This window comes from Lactuca virosa, chromosome 6 (assembly GCF_052849685.1).
Source record: "Lactuca virosa cultivar CGN04683 chromosome 6, Lactuca_virosa_CGN04683_v6, whole genome shotgun sequence".
Taxonomy (NCBI): Eukaryota; Viridiplantae; Streptophyta; class Magnoliopsida; order Asterales; family Asteraceae; genus Lactuca; species Lactuca virosa.
Genome location: NC_136431.1, coordinates 28516990 through 28536838, shown reverse-complemented (window position 1 = coordinate 28536838; position 19849 = coordinate 28516990). Strand labels below are relative to the sequence as shown.

Sequence of the window (19849 nt, the reverse complement as noted above, 5' to 3'; positions counted from 1 at the left end):
GTTTATGGTCATTTTTTGTTTTACGTTTTTTTCTTTACTCTTTTTTTTATTTTATAAAACAATGCAAGAACATATATAATTGTGTTTATATTATTAATTGTACCTCAAGCTTTAAAATTTGTAGCAAATTGTGTTTGTATGTTTTTTTTATTAGTTTGTGAATTAATTTTGTATGTTTTTGCTAATTAGTTTTGAATAATTTTAATTAGTGTGTATTTGTTTTAAAATTAAAAATTGAAAGGGTTAAGCGGTTTGAAAAAAATAGGGTTTTCATGTGATATAGGTTGGAAGAGTTGAAATAAAGATCAAGAGAAAAAAACTTATGTGTCAATGCGTTTGTGGGAAGGGCTTCCTCCTCCCTTATGAATCATAGACCCTATATACACCATGGTACCTTGCCTTGTAACTTGCAAATTATATCATCAATAATCATTGCGAAGATATAGGGGTTTAGTGTCAAACCCTAATGGAGCCCTATTCCATCAGAGAAAGTCTATGCGTCACCAACTGCAATATGGACAGAAGTCATCTACCGACAATACATGTCACAAATAGCTTTAACAAAACACATTGAGAAACTTCTAACTACCAAAATTCCTCCAGGTCGTCTCCCTTGGAAGTCAGGTTTTGGTTTTTTTCTAAGTCAATAGATCCTCATTTCTTTCTCTAAACTTATACATAAGACCTCTAAGAATGTGGATTACCTCAGTCATCAACGTCCCAATTCATAAATGGTTTTCAGCCATCAATGTATATTGATTTAAAGTTTACACAATTTAGGGTATCCCTTTTGTCTATACAAATCGGTCTCTCAAGTTTCAATCAATTGAGTTTTACCATTATGATTTGGTGATGAGCAGTGTTTTAAAAACCGGTTTGAACCGGTCGGTCGAATTGGTTGGACCGGGAATCGGAGAAAAGAGCGGTTAAACTATCACCGGTTTTACATCAATTTCTGAACCGGATTGAACCGGCTGGTTTTTAGAAAAAACCGGTTCAACCGGTCAAAATAAATCGGTTGAACCGGTTAAACTAAATAAAAATACATGGAAAAAAACATTTTCAATAATAAATGTGGACTTTTTCACATCTATTTAGATTTCTCTAAATAAAAACATATGGTAAATATTATGATGTTTTTTGATGCATTTATATTCATTTAAAACTATATTTTGTTTCGTTATTATATTTTATTTTCTTTTTTACATATATGAATTGATATAAAACTTATAGTTATGTGTTGTTTTAATGTATTTATATTGATCTATAACTTATTTTTATGTGTATTTTTAATGTTTTCACTTGTAGACCTCAAATTCATGACTTATGCATGCGGAGAAAAATAAGAAAAAAATATGAAAATTATAGAAACCGATTGACCCGGCGGTCGAACCAGTTAAACCGGAAACCATACCGGTTCAACTACAAAACCGGTTTTTAAAACATTGGTGATGAGGTAATTGTAATAAACCACATTGAACACACAGAAAATTCATCATATATATCTTTTAATAGTTAATTAAAAAGGCAAAGCTTTTCATATTTAAGTTAAAAGCTAACAGGCGCGATACCTTAAAAAAAACGCTGATTCAAAAACTTTGTTTAGAAGATGAAAAGCATACTATTTGTCTTTGGTAATAAGCCAACAGAACTGAAGCCATGTCACAGCTACAAAAACTAAAACATAACAATTCCAAACACATAATACCCAACGTCAACATATCAAACAAAACAATATCCAAAATTGGTTCAACATAAGTTTCCATGATAATACCCAAAAACAGTCTCTCCCTACTTCTTCTCTTCCTTCTCTGCTTCAGCTGCCCTCTTGAGCCTTGCACCCAAATGGCGTTTGTTTGTCCTCTCAACACGCAGCTTGGAATAAGCACTGAATGACTTCATTTCCTCAGTCACCTTCACAAACTCAGCAGCTGCCTTCTCCCTAACAATTGGCAACACTGACCCTTGAACCTGTGTAGCACTTGCAAGCTCCTCTGGGGTAGAGTCACCAGCCTGAAACAAAATTTCATTTGTTAGCTCTTGAAAATAAATTTCAAGATTATTAGAAAAACACAAAATGAAATAGAATAAAGATTTACCTTAATCTTCCTTGCGCGTCTTGGGAAAATGACCAATTTAGCCTTGAATGTCTTGAGCCTCTGGACATTAGCTTGAAGACCCTCCAATGAACGGTTCCTGCGGCGATGATCCACAGCAATGCCAATGGTTGGAGCAAGCTTCTTGGGAATACCAGCAGCCTGTTTACACCACACAATGTAAGTTACACTTCAGCCCCTCACAAAACTACAAATTACACTTTTGAACCCCCAAAGTTATGGTGATAACATGTCTTTACCTTAAGCTCTTCAAGAGAAAATCCTCTTCCCTCCCTAAGTTTCATGTTGTATTTCAGGGTTTGTCCATGAACCTGGGGACGAAGCTTTCCAGCTGGCCTTGGAAAATCTTTCACAGCCTTTGCTTGTCTAGCTAAAAGACATCAAAAATAAAAAGTAAAATTTTAAAATCTCATTGACATATGTATAAGTTAAAAATCATAATAGCAAACAACTGACCGTTTCTTCTCCTTGTTTTGCGTGCAGGTTGGTTGAACCATGTCTTGACATAGTTCTGCCAATGCTTCTTGAAGTGACCATTTGGAATGACATTGTTATGCTTAACCATGGTTACTCTGCAAAAGACATCACATCTTCTCAATTGTAACGAATAAAAATAAACAAATAGATTAGTATCGCTTCGAAAGGGATTGAGTAATGAGGCTCATGGTTTCAAATAGCAAAGTAATACTTTGAATGTTATAGCAAATGATTAAAGCCTACGAAAAACTAAAACTTTTGTTAATGAAACCAAAGCAAATCGGTCCTTAAAAGATACACCGAAAAAGCACAGGATTTGTAAGGAATACAGCGCCTGGTGATTTGATTGTGAAGAAACAATAAAAGTTAAAGAAAGCACAACAGCATTCAGAGGATAAATCCAGGCCAACGAATAGATAACAGACAAGAACGTTCACACAATACGAGAAAACTACAACTTCGTAACATGATAATACACATTCTTAAACACTCACAAACAAATCTTCCAAAAATGAGATCTAAACCTTTAAAGTTCACACAGATTTAGCACAACAGCTACAGATGTATACTCATCGATGGATACAATTTCACAAATAACCACGACTCCAATTACAATCTTTCACGAATTACACAGCGTAACCATTGAAAATGTTCGGTAAGCATCTGCTCAATCATACCTGAGTTAAAGGCGAGGCAGAGTGCTTCGTCTTCAGAGATGGCAACGCGGCGAATTTGAGAAAGAAGATGCGCAGAGACTATTAAAAGGATCAGAAGGGAAGTAAAACCCTAGACCTAAATGAGCTCCGAATTATTTATCTTGGGCCTCATGTTTTGCTTATGGATAAGCCCAACCTTAGATTCATTAGATCATTGTCTCTAAAGTCCAAAAAGTAGGCCTGATATGGGTTACAATTATAATTTTATAAGTGTTTAATGTTAGGTAATTTGATTAAAGTTTAATAAACAATAGAGTAAATTACATGAATCGCTCGTCCATGTTTGGTCGAATAAAATGTTTTGTCTTTATATTTTGTTTCATTCGAATCAGTTAGTTTGAAACTTGCATATTTGTCGACTTAAAAAGACTATGATGACCTTATATATTTCTATTTTATTTGTTTATCATCTATAAATAAAAAACAAAATAGACCCCACCCCTTCACCTTTCCCCTAACTTCATCTTCTCTAGCTTTTTTGAACTTCATCACCGACAACATATGAATTTCAACAAAATCTTTCTCTTTTCTCTTCCGTTTATTCATCATAAACTCATATATAACCCCATCCGGAGTGTGCTAAATGTCTTGTATCGTCCCAAAACCTACAATTGGATCCATCTATAAATCAAGAAATACCAAGATTATAGCCTATAAAACGCATATAAAAACATAAACACGTAGATCTGAAACCTGCATTTTTTCTAGCATGTAAAAGATGAGAGGGGAGAAGGGGAGATAAGACACGTTCATTTTTTTCCGGTGTAGATCTAAAGAGACATATATCAAACTTATGTTGTTTCTTTTCCTGTAGAGATCTAAACTTGTGGGTTTTTTTTGTAATGAAGGTTTATGGTTAACACCAATGGTCTAATAATGGTGAGTGTTTGCCACAGTGTTTCACTAATTTAGAGTATTGAAGCGTAAACTATAAGAGATGAGACGTGAATAGTATTCAGTTCTGTAAGGGTGGGTGGTCGATATGGAAATGATGATAGATAAAGTGTAACACCCAATAAATTAATACAAGGTATACCCAAACTTTTCATTTTTATTTTATAAAATAGTTTGGTGTACACTTATAATAACCAGCTGAATACAATAAATTAGCAAAAGGACCATATACAATAAAAGTAATATGAAGTTCCGAGTGGGGAGTTACCATTCATCTACGGTCATGTTATCTCTCAACCATTAGCTTACCCTTAATGGGGTTATCTTGTAACGTATCATTTTCACAATCAAAAATTTTCATTTTATTAAAGTAAACTTCCCAATTATAAATCTATTAGTAAGAAAACCGTTTACTCCAAAATACATTTATTGAAAATCAGAATAATATAAGAAATGTAGAATTCTCAATGTTGTTGTTGAATGTGTATAGTCTCGCATTTGCCTTCCTACGATCACCGATAAAACCTAAAAAAACATAAACAACTGTGTAAGCACAAATTTTAGTGAGTTTTCCTCAAAATATCTCATACGATAATCTGTTTAGTCCAATCCAATTCAATGTTGTCCAGTTTTATCTAGTTCAATAGTGTCTCGTTGCCCGAAGGTGTCGTGAAGTCCAAATGTTAACATGTAATTGAAAAAAATTTCTTAAAATACACAAATTAAAAAAATCAAGGAAATAATAGATAAAATAATCAAATCACTAAAAAATCAAAAAACCAAATCAAAAGAAAAAAAAATTGAATAAAGACAAACTTAAAAGCCAAGAGTAATAGTTTTATTAACTTTAAAAACATATTTTATATTTTTTTTACATGTTTATCCGTTAACACCCATAAATTGGTGAAAGTTATTATTTTTAAAAGAACAAACACCATCTTAGCATCATAAATGTCGAGCATGTCTAAAATATCATTTGAATATCATAATGAGTGTTACGATTATATTTCTATAGATTATACTAGGGATGAGCTTTAGAACCGGACTGGTTCGGAACCGGAACCGGTTTTCCTATATTACAATAACCGGAAATCGGACCGCCAGTGCGCTGTTCCGGTTTCGGTCTCGGTTTTTCGGGTATTTTTCAAATTAGAACCGGTTGAATTGTTCTAGATGATATGTTATATTTCGAAGCCTCTAAATTATTCAATATTTAACCAAATTATGACTTTTTACATTCTAAATTGAAGTACAAACACTGAATTACATGATGAAAAAAGAATTAAGTAATTCCGACTTCATATGAGTGAGTTATGCGCATTTTAAAAGTGGGACAACTCCAAAAAATAAAAATAAAATGTTGAAACGGAAAATATGCAACATTGATATGTTGTCTTCCGAGGTCTATAGTTGATTCAATATCTAACAAAAATATGTATTTGTACAGTCTAAAATGAAGTACAAACACCAAATTACATGCTGGAAAAAAAATTAAGTAATTCTGACGTCATATGAATGAGTTATGCACATTTAAAAAAACATGACAGATTTAAAAAAATAAAAAAAAATTGTTGAAATAAAATAAAATAAAAACGCAACATCAATATTCTTTCTTTCGTGCATTTATCTAATTCAATATCTAACCAAAATATATGTTTGTACAATCAAAAATGAATTACAAAGTTCAAATTACATGTTCGAAAAATATCAAATAATTCCGACTTCATATGAGTGAGTTATGTACATTTTAAAAAACGAAAAAAAATGTGAAACCGGTTCCGGTTTTTAGAACCGATACCGGTTTTCATAAAAATAGAGAACCAGTAACCGGAACTTATTACCAATTCTGGTTCCGGTTCCGGTTCCGGTGGTTCTAATGCTCATCCCTAAATTATACCATTAAGTAAGAATTTACAGTTTTTTCGGCTTTTTTTTTGGAAAGGGAACTTCCCTAACGAGGGTTTCCGGGCCAGCTTTCGCGCACCGACTAATCCCCACTGCAAACATGAGGCTTTGCCTCATGCCCTGGAGTCACTGCAGGCGAACCTCCATGGCCACAAGGGCTGAGTAGTGTCAGGATTTGATTATTGTTTTTCCATTATGGTTTTCTTCATCTATTGTTTTATGCGGTGTGATTTTTGGCTTTTGCTATATTTTTATATTTATTTTTTTCTTCATTTCTATTGAAAATGAGCCCACTTTCTTTGCACTCATGAAAACAACCCATAAGCATTAAAGATTTCATGTAATCGTCATTATGAGTATCTTGCAATTCTAGATTATATGTCGCGTTACGACTACAAATATATTAATCCTTATAAGCCGATTGTTTCCTTCTTATGCATCATTACAAAACTTCAATCATTTGCCCATTATTGATATTTTTAAAATGTTTATGTGCCTTATCAAATGTCACTAAATAAAAACAACTTTAGGATCGGTTTATGTAGTAAAACCTAAACAACTTGCAAAATGAGATAACATTCCCAAGTGTAATAAAGATTATAGACTTTAAACAACCTATATGGATATAATCTTTGGAGTATTTTCATTTAAACCATTAGTGATTTATAATAACATAATTGTGGAGAGATCGCAATTTTCCCGGGAATAACTTCAAACGCGAATGATAAAGAAGACCTTTTTGACCCAAAACAAAGTGCTTTTAGTTTATGAGCTTGTCATGAAACGCTTTTGTCTTCTCTTTTGATAGTTTCATTTTATTTACTTCTTTTTATAGTTTATTTTAGCACATTCCATCTCATTTTAGTTAATCTTCATGCATATTTTCTCTTTTTGTTATTTTTCTCCTTTATCGGGTGTTTTCCAGTCTTTTGAGCTTATTTGAAGGATTTATCGAAGACTATTTGTCATTGGAGGTATGGAAGGAGTGCGGGACTTTTGTAGGCTTGCGGTTTGCTTGTGGACTTGAAGTGGTGTGATTAGGCATGTTGTCAACATAATCAAATGATCAAGTTGGGCTTAATTTTAGATGAATAATGATGATGATGTGAAGAGAATTTTGAGCTATAGAAGATAAAGAAAGCAATGGCCCATCTTGGGAGAGTCAAGAAGACACAATTGGGCTATCAAGAACCTTTACATGTGGGCTGGACCAAGAAATAAAGGAGCAAAAACTAGAAGGCCAATCAGATGGGCCAAATGGCCCAGAATCCACGCGGTCCGCGTGGATTTACAAATGGTCCGCGTGGATCGCACTGTGAAGAATCCGAATTTTTGACTTTCTGACTCTATTTTGGGAAGGTTGGTGGAATGCTTTTGGGAGACTTTTGGATCCGATTTTTGACCACTTTTACTGGAGATTTGGGGGGGGGGGGGGGGAGATTCATTATCAACTCATGAAGAACAACTCTATTTTCTCTCAAGAAGGCTTGAGAAGAACTTGAAGATTTTGAAGATTAGTGTTTTATCTTGCACTTTGAATCATGTTTGGTATCTCTAAACCATCTTGCATTTCTTTTACTTTGGCCATGCTTGGCTAAACTTTCATTTGGTTGATTAGGGTTTAACCCATGGATGATTAGTTGCTTTGAAGACTTATTATTATCTTGTGTTTGAAGTTTATGGAAATGTTTTCTAGTTAAACATCTTGTTGTGTTTATTTATTTTTGATCATGAGCTTAGATGAATGAATGCTTATTTTTGTTGACTGGTTTCTTGGTTAAGTAATAGACCCTCAAATTAGTAAGCAACAAATGGTTTATATGTTTGTTTTCATTTCATTTAGACCATGTAAATGTTTCCTCCATAATGATAATGTAAGCATTTGATTATGTTTTGGACTTGGTAACTATTAGAACTTAAAGCTAATTGATTTTCACAAGATTACATGCTTCATTGATTTTGTGACTTTAATTAAGGAAATGTGTTAGAGCTCCTCTAGCCATTTTAATAACAATGAAGAGTTAAGGTAATTTGTGCTTATGAATTGTTATAGCTAAGTTAAACTAATTCACAATATTTACTCCATTTAGTCTAACGATAAGTCAACTATGCCATCCATGTGGTGTATCCCAAAATCAACCAATTTCACTTCATTGAATTTAATCAAATCTTTTACTTGTTTACTTGTCATATTTACATTCTAGCTAGTTTTAGTTCTGTCAAACAATCAAAAAGAATTAAATCCCCCATATTTACTTTTACTTTTGTTTTACAAGTACTTGAACAAGATTTTCATATAGATATAAAATTGAACCAATCTCCGTGGATACGATCCCTTTACCACTATACACTATTTTAGTGTGTAATATTTAGGGTATTTATTTTGTTGGCCTCGACAACCACCAAATTTGGTCCCAAAAGATGTGAATTAGGGAACCCACTTCAAAGTTCATCAAGCACCTCAATGCAAGGTGTGATAAACAAAATCTATCTAATTATCTACTCTAGACCCCTAGAAAAAAGATAACCTATCTTAAAAAGGTGGTGAGAATCTAGCTAAGTAAGGCTCGGACGAGACTCGGGAGTACTAAGGGGTACTCCCCCCCCCCCCCCTAAAACCAAGATGCGAGTCTTCAATATCTTCAATGTCTTCAAAATACCATACCGGGTTAATCTTTGCTCGCACACATCGGTTTGACCAACCACATCCCTCCGCACCTAGACCCAACTGCATCTGACCCCCACACAAGCGGTCTCAAAGTGGTATGTGAGGTTCAAAACGTGTCCCATTTATCAAATACAAGGAATTGCATATCAAAACCCGGGATCAATCTATGATTCAATACTTATGGCTCGGTGCTCTGGTACCTGTAGGGATGAGAAGACAAGAGAGAACAAAAATGCATGAACTTTAAAGTAGGATGCATCTAAAAAGCATGAAATTTAGAAAAGAAAGAAACAAAATATGCAATATTTTTGATTTTTTTTTATGAATGACCTAAATGACTTACTCTAAATGCAACTAATACAACCTAAATGCAATAAAAATAAAATATAAAATATAAGAATACCTCACCCCAAGCTTAAAATGAAGCATTGTCCTCAATGCTTAGGATGAGAGTAAGGAAGGATCATACCGGGATCAAGGTGGAGGAGGCCCACGAGGACGGTACGAAAGCAACACATGGGTCGTACAATGATGTGTGGGTGGAGTTCTTGGCCGCCTAAATACACATGGATGAAAGCTTGGTCGCGCAAAGGAAGCATATGAAATGGCTCGAAATTTTCTTATGAAGTGGCATATTTGCGCGAGTACCCTCGCAAACTTTGCGCGGGTGGGGGGTAGTCGTGCGCATACATCAGAATGTATCCTGTGTTGGGGGAATTTTGAGCTCGGATTTTGCGCGGGTAGGGTTGGGTCGCGCAACGTTTGCGCGGGTACCAGCGCAAGTTGCAGATTTTGACATTATTTGCAAACTTTACCAAGATCATTGCTAGACTTCAAGATGCTTATTTTTGACCAACTTCAAGCTTAGAAACACCAAAACTTCAAGAAAGATTATTTATTTACAATGCATTTATTTAACGTTTTTGCCAAGACATAGCCCCGCTTCCGTCAATCTTCATAAATCGGGATTTCCAATGTTACGTTGTCGAATTCTCCCGTGTCAAAGTCTTCATAAAATGGTTTCAAACAGTTTCCATTCACTTTGAAGATTTGATTCGTTTCCAAACTCTTGATTTCAACCGCACCATGATCAAACACTTTTAAAACAATGAAATGTCTGTGCCATCGAGATCGCAATTTTCCTGGGAATAACTTCAAACGCGAATGATAAAGAAGAACTTTTTGACCCGAAACAAAGTGCTTTTGGTTTATGTGCTTGTCATGAAACGCTTTTGTCTTCTCTTTGCACCTTTTAAACCTTTTAATTATCTTCTTCTTGACCACTTCCATCATTGGAGTATTCAATCCTCTTTGAGCCTCTCTCCTAGGCTTGCAATAATCTTCCATAAGAATCTTGTGTGTGCATACATTAGGGCTTATCCCGTTTATTGGCTCAATCACATCAACCCGGTACAATGGAGAAATGTTGCTAGGGTACCTCATTGACTCAAAGATGTTAAAGTGAATGATCTCTCCATCAAACTCCATAGTAATTTTCCCTTTATGAACATCAATGATCGTGTGAGCGGTATTCATGAAAGGTCTTCAAAGGAGGATCATAGATGATTTGGAAGGAGTCTTCTCTTCAATATCAATGACATAAAAATCCGCGGGAAAAACAAGTTGATTAACTTGTACTAACACATCCTCCAACACTCCTCTTGGAGACACACTTGACTTATCCGCTAATTGAATGATTACTCTGGTTTCTTCCAAAGGTCCAACATTGAGAGATTGAAAAACCGAATATGGAATCACATTGATCGAGGCTCCAAGATCTAACATGGCACTTTCGACATGCAAATCACCAATGGTACAAGGGATAGCAAATATTCTCGGATCCTTGCATTTGGGAGGTAACTTCTTTTGGATAACCGCAGACATGTTTGCATTGACTTGAATCTTTTCATTCGCTTTGAATTTCCTCTTCATGGTGCACAAATCCTTGAGGAATTTTGCATAACTTGGAATTTGATTAATAGCATTCAATAGTGGAATGTTGATTTGGACCTTGCGGAAAGTTTCAAAGAATTCATTTTCTTCCTCTATCTTCTTGGAAAAGGCTAACCTGGAAGGGAATGGTGGTGGTATGACCAATGACTTGATAGGCTTGTTGGAATATTCGGGTTGCTTAATGTTTGGAACAACCGGTTCCTTTGGAGGAACTACCACTTTCGAAGGTTTAACAATAAGAACTTCATCATCATCTTCTCTTGAAACTCTTTTAGGGTTGCTTTCTCCAAGTGTTTTCCCACTTCTCAAGGTTATTGCACTCACATTAGGATTCTTCCCGGTTTGAGATGGAAGTTTACCCCTTTGTTCCATGTTGTTGAGAGCGGTGGCCAAGTCTCCAATTTGTGCTTGAATGTTGGAGAAAGTGTTCTTGGTCTCTTGCTGAAATTGGGTTTGGCTGTGAGCAAGATAAGTAACGAGTTCTTGAAGGCTCATTTGGTGGTTACCACTTGATTGGTAATTTGGAGTGGAATGAGATGTTTGGGGATATGGAGGTTTTTGTGATGGGTATTGAGAAAATTGGGGTCTCATCATAACATGTGGTGGGTTTTGCTTTGGTGGGTATGGGTTGGTTGGGTTATTCCTCTAATTTGGGTTGTAGTTGTTTTGAAAGCCAATGGGTCTTGGTTGACCTTGATATCCTCCAATTGCATTAACATCCTCCGGTTCACTACCAAGTGAGGGACACTTATCCGTATAATGCCTCGTCATGGCACAAATACCACATACCATCAATTGTTGACCACTTCCCACCACCATTTGACTTAGCACATTAGTCAAACCCAAAAGCTTTGATTCCAAGTGTTGGGTGTTGCTAACTTCACCAAACACTTGTGGAGAATTTCTCTTCATTTCATTTCGAGTTCCAAAGTTCCTTTGATTTTGAGAAATGGTTCCAAAAAGTGATCTTATCTCTTGAGGTGTCTTGTTGAAGATGTCACCACCACTTGAAGCATAAATCATTCTTCGATCCTTTTCATTCATACCCTCATAAAATTATTGAAGAAGTAATTGTTCGGGTATATTGTGTTGAGGGCAACTTGTACACAAGTTGTTGAATCGCTCCCAAAAATCATGAAAAGTATCATTCTCCCCTTGACGAATCCCCAAAATGTCACTTCTTTGACTTGGTATCCGGGAGGTGGGATAAAAATTTCTATTGAAGGCTTTGAGTAACTCTTCCCATGTTGTAACGCCCCGTTCCTGGTACGCATTTTTAATTATTATTCTTCTTGTTTTAGAAGCTACTCGACAAGTCAGTAGCCCTAACTCATCGAGTAGCAGCGGGTCTGCACGTGGTTTGGGCGTGCCGACTCGACGAGTCGGTTATTCCCGACTCGGCGAGTCCGTGAGTCTGGATGAAACCCTAAATCCGAGGGTTTGTACCCTATTTAAACATCATTATAGCCTCCCACCCCAACCTCCAGCACCTTTAGAGCATTTCGCTGTAAAACCCTAGTCGCCATTGTTGAGCTTGAGTGTTTTGTGATAGCTTGGGAGTTGTAGAAGAGAAGGAAGGAAAGAAGATCAATAGAATAGAAAGGAGATCCAAGAGCTAGTTTCCATCTGCTCCATATTCTGGTAATAAAGTTATTACCTTGCTTGTTCTTCCATTAAACCCTCTTTTATGCTTGTCTATGTCTCTTTTGGAGCTTTATATGATTCAACTCGAGATTTGAGCTCTCCTTATGACGGAGACCATAGATCTGGATGTTATTGAGCTCTAGGAACTCAATATAGCTACCTTTATGCAATTATAGCCTTGTTCCAAACCCTAAGTGCTTAGTGTAGGATGATTTTGGTGTTTTAGCCCCATTCTCGTGTGCATGCATGTAAAGTTGGAAACTTTACGTGCAAAACCAGCCCTAGAAGCCCAGATCTATGAATTGGATGCACTGAAATCGACTAGTATCGACTGTATGAGAATGCATGCAAGAGACTCGGCGAGTCCAAGGCAATCTTCTTGCCTCAAGAACAGACTCGACGAGTTGTTCATACAACTCGGCGAGTCACAGTCTGGACGTGTTCATATGATGAAGGAGGACTTGACGAGTTGTTCATACAACTCGGCGAGTCGGATGAAGTTAGATTCGACGATAGAGTGGGAGAAGAACTCGTCGAGTTGTTGCCAAACTCGACGAGTTGAAGCGAGTAGAGGATTAGAAAAGGTGTTAGGGACTCGGCGAGTTGGCGGCCCAACTCGGCGAGTCCGGTCAACTGAAAGTTGACTCTGACCAGGAGGTTGACTTGGACCAAGGATAAATTAGTCATTTTACCCTGAGAACAGTTATCAGTATCTGATTTAGTGTTTATGGAAATTTGTAGCCGGGGAGTTCCGGATCAGCAGTCAGCCAGTTTCAGATTTAGCATCTCAGCAGCCAGCGTTACGAGGTGAGTTTCCTTTCTAGTAGGAACGGGTCTACGGCCACAATGCCGGCCCGTTTAGTTAGCAGTAGTTCCGGACTTCGGACCGATGCAGTAGTTCAGTGTGCTTGAGGTTTTTGTGATTCAAGCATGTCTTTGTGTTATGTGTTCCGGACTTCGGTCCGATGTAGTATGCAGTATATGTGTTCATGCTAGTAGTTACGATTATGCTATGCTATGTTCAGTCAGTTTCCGGACTTCGGTCTGATGCAGAGGGCAAGGTCCTGGTTAGTTCCGGACTTCGGTCCGATACAGTTTTCGGACTTCGGTCCGATGCAGAGGGCAAGGCCCTTGTTAGTTCCGGACTTCGGTCCGATGTAGAGGGCAAGGCCCTGGTTAGTTCCGGACTTCGGTCCGATGCAGTTTCCGGACTTCGGTCTGATGCAGTGGGCAAGGCCCAATATGTATGTATATGCTTGTATGGTATGTGGTAGTTTGGGGGAGCTCACTAAGCTTCGTGCTTACAGTTTCAGTTTTTGGTTTCAGGTACTTCCGCTAGCAAGGGAAAGAGCTCGGGATGATGGCATGGCACACACCACAGTTCTTATCCTGGGAGTTTGTTCAGATGTTTGATATGATAGTGACATTAGTTTGATTTGATACTTTTACTATGGCGTTTTGAGACATACGATTCATGGTTTTATTGTATGGCATTTGATATTGTGGGTTTTATTAAAACAAAATTTTTGGGTTGCATTTTTGGGATGTTTCAAGTTGGTATCAGAGCCTTGGTTTGAGGGATTCAGGCACACTTTCGGGTGTGACTGGACTCAAACTAAGGAAATGGTAAAAAGATTTTCAAAAGAAAAATGTTTCCTAAAGAAATTTTTTGAAAAAGAAAACTTAAAAAGAAAAGAATTTTTGAAAAAGAGAAAAGGGTGTGGTGCATGCAATCAGCCTAGCTCAAGTAAGTACTCCCAAATTACCCATACAAGTTTATGTTATGATTATCAGTTTCAGTTTCAGTAGAACAACATGCTAGAATAGGACTAAGGATCTAGGGGGATGCCTTATGTGCCTGTTATATGTGTTTCAGCTTCACGAGAATTGCATGCTAGTATTGAGTAGACAGTAGTAGGATAGCCTGTTTAGGTTATGCCTGATAGTATGAGCTTAGTATTGTATGCTAGTATAGTTTCTCGTTAGGAGGATAGAATTACTTGAGTAGTTTCTGTGTCTGAATGCTGCTTGCTTTGTGCTTTATGGAACTCTGAGCGATAGGAGTTAGCCATTAGGTGAATACGTCACGTCACATATGATCAGGGTTGAATAATCTCAGAGTGCTGGATTTGGCCCTATTGCGCAACTCTTGTTTGAGTCTAACCGTTGTAGGGACGAGTCTTGTACTCGAAGGATTATTTGAGCCTCGTCACATGTGATGGTATTAAGGTGATGGCTAATTGGCATTACGAGGAGGCCTTCAGCAGCTGAGGACTAGGTTGGGTGGAGTCAGAGATTTCCCTAGGGCGAGCCTAGGATGAGAGTAACAGAGATCAGTAACAGTAGAAGTGACTTGGTGGAGTCGAGGCAGTTCTTGAGGAAAGTACGGATAGATGTGGAAGGTAGTATGGGCCCGTACTACTGAAAGCAGAGGATCCGTACTTGAACCAAGGAAGGTTGAGATGAGACCAGGGAATTTGTAAGTAGTAGCGATCCCTCGAGATATATCAGTGTGTTTGACGTTTATCATGATGTGTTTTCAGAATGGTGGTTTTACGCCCTAGGCCAGCAGTCGGCAGTTCAGGAGCCGGCGAGGGATCAGGATCAGGCTCGGGGGCCGAGCATCTAGAGGAGCAGACCAGAGAGTTCCTCACATCAGAGGTTACTCATACTATACTCGAGCAGACTCTTGTGATCTTCGGTTCGATCAAGGAGGTTATTCTAGAGTTGATGGACGAGAGGTTGAGCACATCTCGTGCTGAGGTGGCGGCCATGATGAGGTCGCGCACACTCACCTTCAGGGAGTTCCGGGCTTGTGGAGCTCCAGACTATCATGGGGCGCGGGACCCCATAGCGAGTACTAGGTGGTTGGCAGATGTCGCCAACGCATTCCGCACCAGCAGATGTCCCGAGGGGGACAAGGTCAGACTATCATCCTGTCTTCTGAAGGACATGGCACGAGATTGGTGGGAGGAGATCGGGCACGTCATCGGGGATGACGCAGCACTTGATGCGATGACTTGGGCTAATTTTACTACCAGGTTCAGAGTCGAGTTTGCATCGGTTATTGAGGTGCAGCAGTTAGCTAGGGAGTTTCAGGATCTCACCCAGACTACAGAGACAGTGGCGGAGATTACCGCCAAGTTCAGAGAGAGGGCTCTTCTCATTCCTCAGTACACGGCTGATGAGGAAATGAAGAAGGCCCGTTATCATGAGATGTTGTGGAGTGATATCCACCAGTTTGTGAGCCGGTCCAGCTGTAAAACGCTGGATGACATGATTGCGAGGGCTCGAGAGAGAGAGAGATAGATTTGGAGATGGAAAAGAAGAGGAAGCCAGAGGCGGCGTCTGGCACAGGGAGTTCGGGCAAAAATCCCAAGGTATCGGATCACAGATATAGAGGACAGCAGAGCCACAGTCGGTGTGGCAAGTGTGGGAGATTGCACGATGGGGCGTGCAAGGCAGGGAGTCCCGGTTGCTACAAGTGCGGCCGGACTGGGCATATGAGCAGAGATTGTACAGCTACTCCCACCGTTACCGCAAAATCTGATCTGATTTGCTTCCATTGCAATCAGAGGGGACATAAAAACTCCAGTGTCCGAGTTTGGCCGCAGCAGGGAAGGTGGCGACACCTGCCCCTGCTACATTACAGCAGAGGAGGCGCGAGCGACTCCTGATGTGGTGACGGGTATGTATTTTACTCTTGTCTTTTATTTGATATTGATTGTTTCTCATAGTTATATATTTTCGTATAGGGTCGTTCTTAGTGAACGACATTTCAGCTACAATATTGTTTGATTCGGGGGCCACCCGATCATTTGTTTCACATGCGCTTAGCAAGAGGTTTAGTAGAGCTCCGGGGGAGCTGGATTGTCCACTCGAGGTTGAGATAGCTGATGACAGGACCGTCAGGGTCGCGAGAGTGCATAGGGGGTGTTCGCTGCAGTTATTTGATGAGCAGTTTTCAGTGGACTTGGTTCCTATTCCCCTGAGAGGGAATAAGGTTATAGTGAGTATGGATTGGCTGAGCCCCAATGGGGCAGTGATTGATTGTGAGCTGCAGTTAGTGAGGGTTCTCTCTCCCAGTGGGGGAGAGTTAGTGATTCAGGGCGAGAGGCCACAGCGTGGACCAGTTCTTTGTTCAGCAGCGAGAGCGAGGCGCTACGTTCAGCAGGGTTGCACATGGTACATCGCCTATGTTATAGATGCCCGGGAGAAGGGTAAGGCGACAGTTGACGATGTACCAGTAGTGCGAGAGTACCTGGACGTATTCCCGGAGGACTTTCCTGGGATACCTCCGGAAAGACAGGTCGAGTTTCGGATTGACCTAGTTCCGAGTGCGGCTCCGATGTTGGATTAATGTCTAAGTCCATAACTATAATTGGTAAGACTTGACCCGACCCGGCATGGTCCATTTGGGTTGCATGGCATCATGCATTTGGATATACTATAATGAGAGAAATAACACTTAAGGTTGGTTAATATATTATAAGTTCTAATATATTAATAAGGTTATTTAATTAGTATTGATCAAGAATTAATTTGGAATTAATTAAGTGATCAAAAGGAGACTAATTAAATATATGGGTTGATTGTGTAAATCATTCATTCTTATATATGTGGGTTTGTGATCCAAGATTCCTTATGTTGGACTAAGTCCATGGGGTGACCCATGGATACTCCATGGAGGTTAAAATCCATGGAGCATAAGGAATAGGTAAAGTTATGAGTTACATGGTGTAACCCTAATAGCCACCATATAAAAGAATCCCATGGCTCAAGAAATCGTACTCTAATGTGTGAATATGAGGGCTAGACGATTTCAAGGAGTGTTCCATTTCTCTCAAGTCATTCCATGTGCATTTGGTGTTGTGTGAACCATTTGAGGTGTCACACTTGGGGCACTAGGCACTCAAGCTTCATGGAGACAAGCTACATCAAACAAAGGTATGTATTCTATCCATTTGATTACCCAAGTATCAAGTATTGTATGTTAGATAGGGTAATACCTTGGAAAGTTCATAATTGCATGTATAATATAGAAAACATAGATCCAAGGTATTTAGGGTTGCATGTACACTTAGGAGTGTTAGAATGCGCAAAAACCCATCAGTGGTATCAGAGCCAGTTTTTGTTTTCTTGTTATACTTGCAAAATTAGCTGAAAAATCGAATTGTATTAGTTTAAAAGTTATGCTAATTACTTGAAAAAAATTTGATGTGAATTATCTTTGTTCATATGAGTTTATTAGATTAATAGAAAAGTTAATTGATTATGTGTTTTCAATCCATTTTAATATAAGAGTTGATTCTAAAATGTGTTTTTGTAACTTGTCCTCAAGTTATATGAAAAGTCACATTTAAGTTTCATAAAACTCATAAAAATTTGGCAATGGTTACAAAAATGAAGAGTCTTGTCCTCATTAAATGGTTTTATGACTCCATAACTTGTCCTCAAGTTATGGAGGTTCAAGAGTCACTTCATTAAATGATAAAATGTGTAACCTTAATTAGTTCCATAAGTTACAAAAATAAAGAAAAGTTACATTCTTTTATTAGTTTAAAGTCTTCCATAACTTGTCCTCAAGTTATGGAACTTGAAGAGTTTTTTTAATTAAAACTACTTTAAACACATAAGTTATGGAATTAATTAGTTTTGAATATTTTCAAAACTTGCCCTCAATTTTTGGAATTTGTAAAGTTTTCCCCATGAATACTTTAATTCCAAGTTAGCCCTTAGAATTTTAAAAGTTAAAATTCAACCCTTATACTTTATAGTATTATAAGTTAATAATAAATATATGTATAAGAGCAAGTCAGTCTTACCGTTAGTAGGCCTCATTCACGAAGCCGGTCTATAAGGGGGGTATAAGGTTACTGCCTATAAAATGGCAGTTTAATGGGTGTCCACTCTCACCCACCGCTTCCTTGACTGGTGGAGGGTCGTTAGCCGAACGGGTAGGACAAGGACTATAATTCTCCCTTCATTAAAAGTATTAATGATAAATACTAAGTAACTAAACACTTATAAATTCCCAATCTTAGTTACTTAGGAAAATGTGAATAAGGTGCTAATCCATGAAATTACACTTTGCACTTTGTTTAAACCGTTAGTGGAGCGTGTGTGGTTAACCGGCACACTAACCTGGATTTAACAAAGTAGGCAAAGGGTAACTAAATATTTATCATAGTATCGGTGGAGCTCGTGTGGTTAACCGGCACATCGATTGAGGGGTAAATATTAAGGGTACCAAGTATATTTGCATGGTTACTTCACACCTTGTTTTGTGATCCTCGGCATCCCAGTCACAAAACCTGAAGGGCACACTCGAGATTGAAACATGCCATTGAAAAGTTCAATGAATCTCAAAAGATCTAGGAGTTTCAAATCCAATTAAAAACCTAATTACATTATTTCGTTTTTCATGGTGGAAATTGGTAAATCGTCATTTACCTACCTTCAACTATTTTATAACTCGGATTACGGCATCCCTCTTCCAGTTATAAATAGGTTGTTGGATCCTAACCTTAATATTTCATATTGGGTGTTATATTAAGGACTTTAGATCAACTATCTTGAATATCTCCCAAAAGATGTCTAGTTCAGACATCTATGATCTTCCCAAATCTCTTGGAACTTTACTTCCTCCACCTCCTCCAATTATTCTCCCTAACCCACAAGTTCAAGGTCACTCAAGCCCTAATGGCAAGCAAGGTCTATGTGTGATCACATCTTAGAGATGAAGTCACATATTGACAAGCTGGGAGAGTTGGGTGTCAAAGTCTTGAGAAAGTTGGATGTTCAATCACTTTCTAAGTCACATAGTGAGTTCCTTTGGGACTACTATGAAACAGACTATGACATGAACCTTAATGATCATATCTATTTGCTTGGTGCTGCTGAATCAGCAATGATTTGGAACGATAGTAAAGCAAATTTGATTAGAAGATCAACTTCCCAAAAACTTTATGGACAGTGACAATGGTGACACTGGAAATCCAGAAAAAGCATTCTCTTCCCAATGGAAAGGGATTGGCCATAGTCAACTCGGTTGACCAAATGGTAAAGAGAAAGGCTAAGTCTGAGATAGTCCCATTACCAATGGGTCCATATGTTTATTTTGCCAAAGGAAGGGGCGTTGATTGCAAAGCTGCCAAATTTACCTAAGGATGTTAAAGTCAATAAGTTTGACTCTACATCATGTAGAGCCCATTATCTAACTCTGTTAAGTTCTATTCTGAGATCCTCATTACATGATGTGACTGGGTCACATGTTGATGTTTTAAGAATAAAAGAATAGAGAGAAATCTTAAAGGAAGTATATGTTCTGATCGCGAAGGCGGATTTCGATCGCATCAGAATTTTGAGCAAGGAATAGATAACAACAATTTTCCATGTGGATTGTAAGGATAAGTTTTTCCGCAAAGTTTTAAAATAAAAGAAAAATTGTTTAATTTTATTTATTTGAAGTATCC

The 19849-nt window shown here is 38.0% G+C and overlaps 1 protein-coding gene across 1 annotated transcript; it reads right to left on the bottom strand.

The window, feature by feature from the left end:
- Positions 1 to 1572: 1572 nt before the first annotated feature.
- LOC145120063 (large ribosomal subunit protein eL13z-like) lies at positions 1573 to 3379 on the bottom strand. Its single transcript, XM_079055849.1, has 5 exons — positions 3272 to 3379; positions 2574 to 2689; positions 2357 to 2487; positions 2100 to 2258; positions 1573 to 2013 (listed from the first exon to the last, which is right to left on the bottom strand). Exons 2-5 carry the CDS (start codon positions 2680 to 2682, stop codon positions 1792 to 1794), a joined length of 621 nt encoding a protein of 206 aa, XP_078911975.1. The 5' UTR covers positions 2683 to 2689; positions 3272 to 3379; the 3' UTR covers positions 1573 to 1791.
- Positions 3380 to 19849: the final 16470 nt, after the last annotated feature.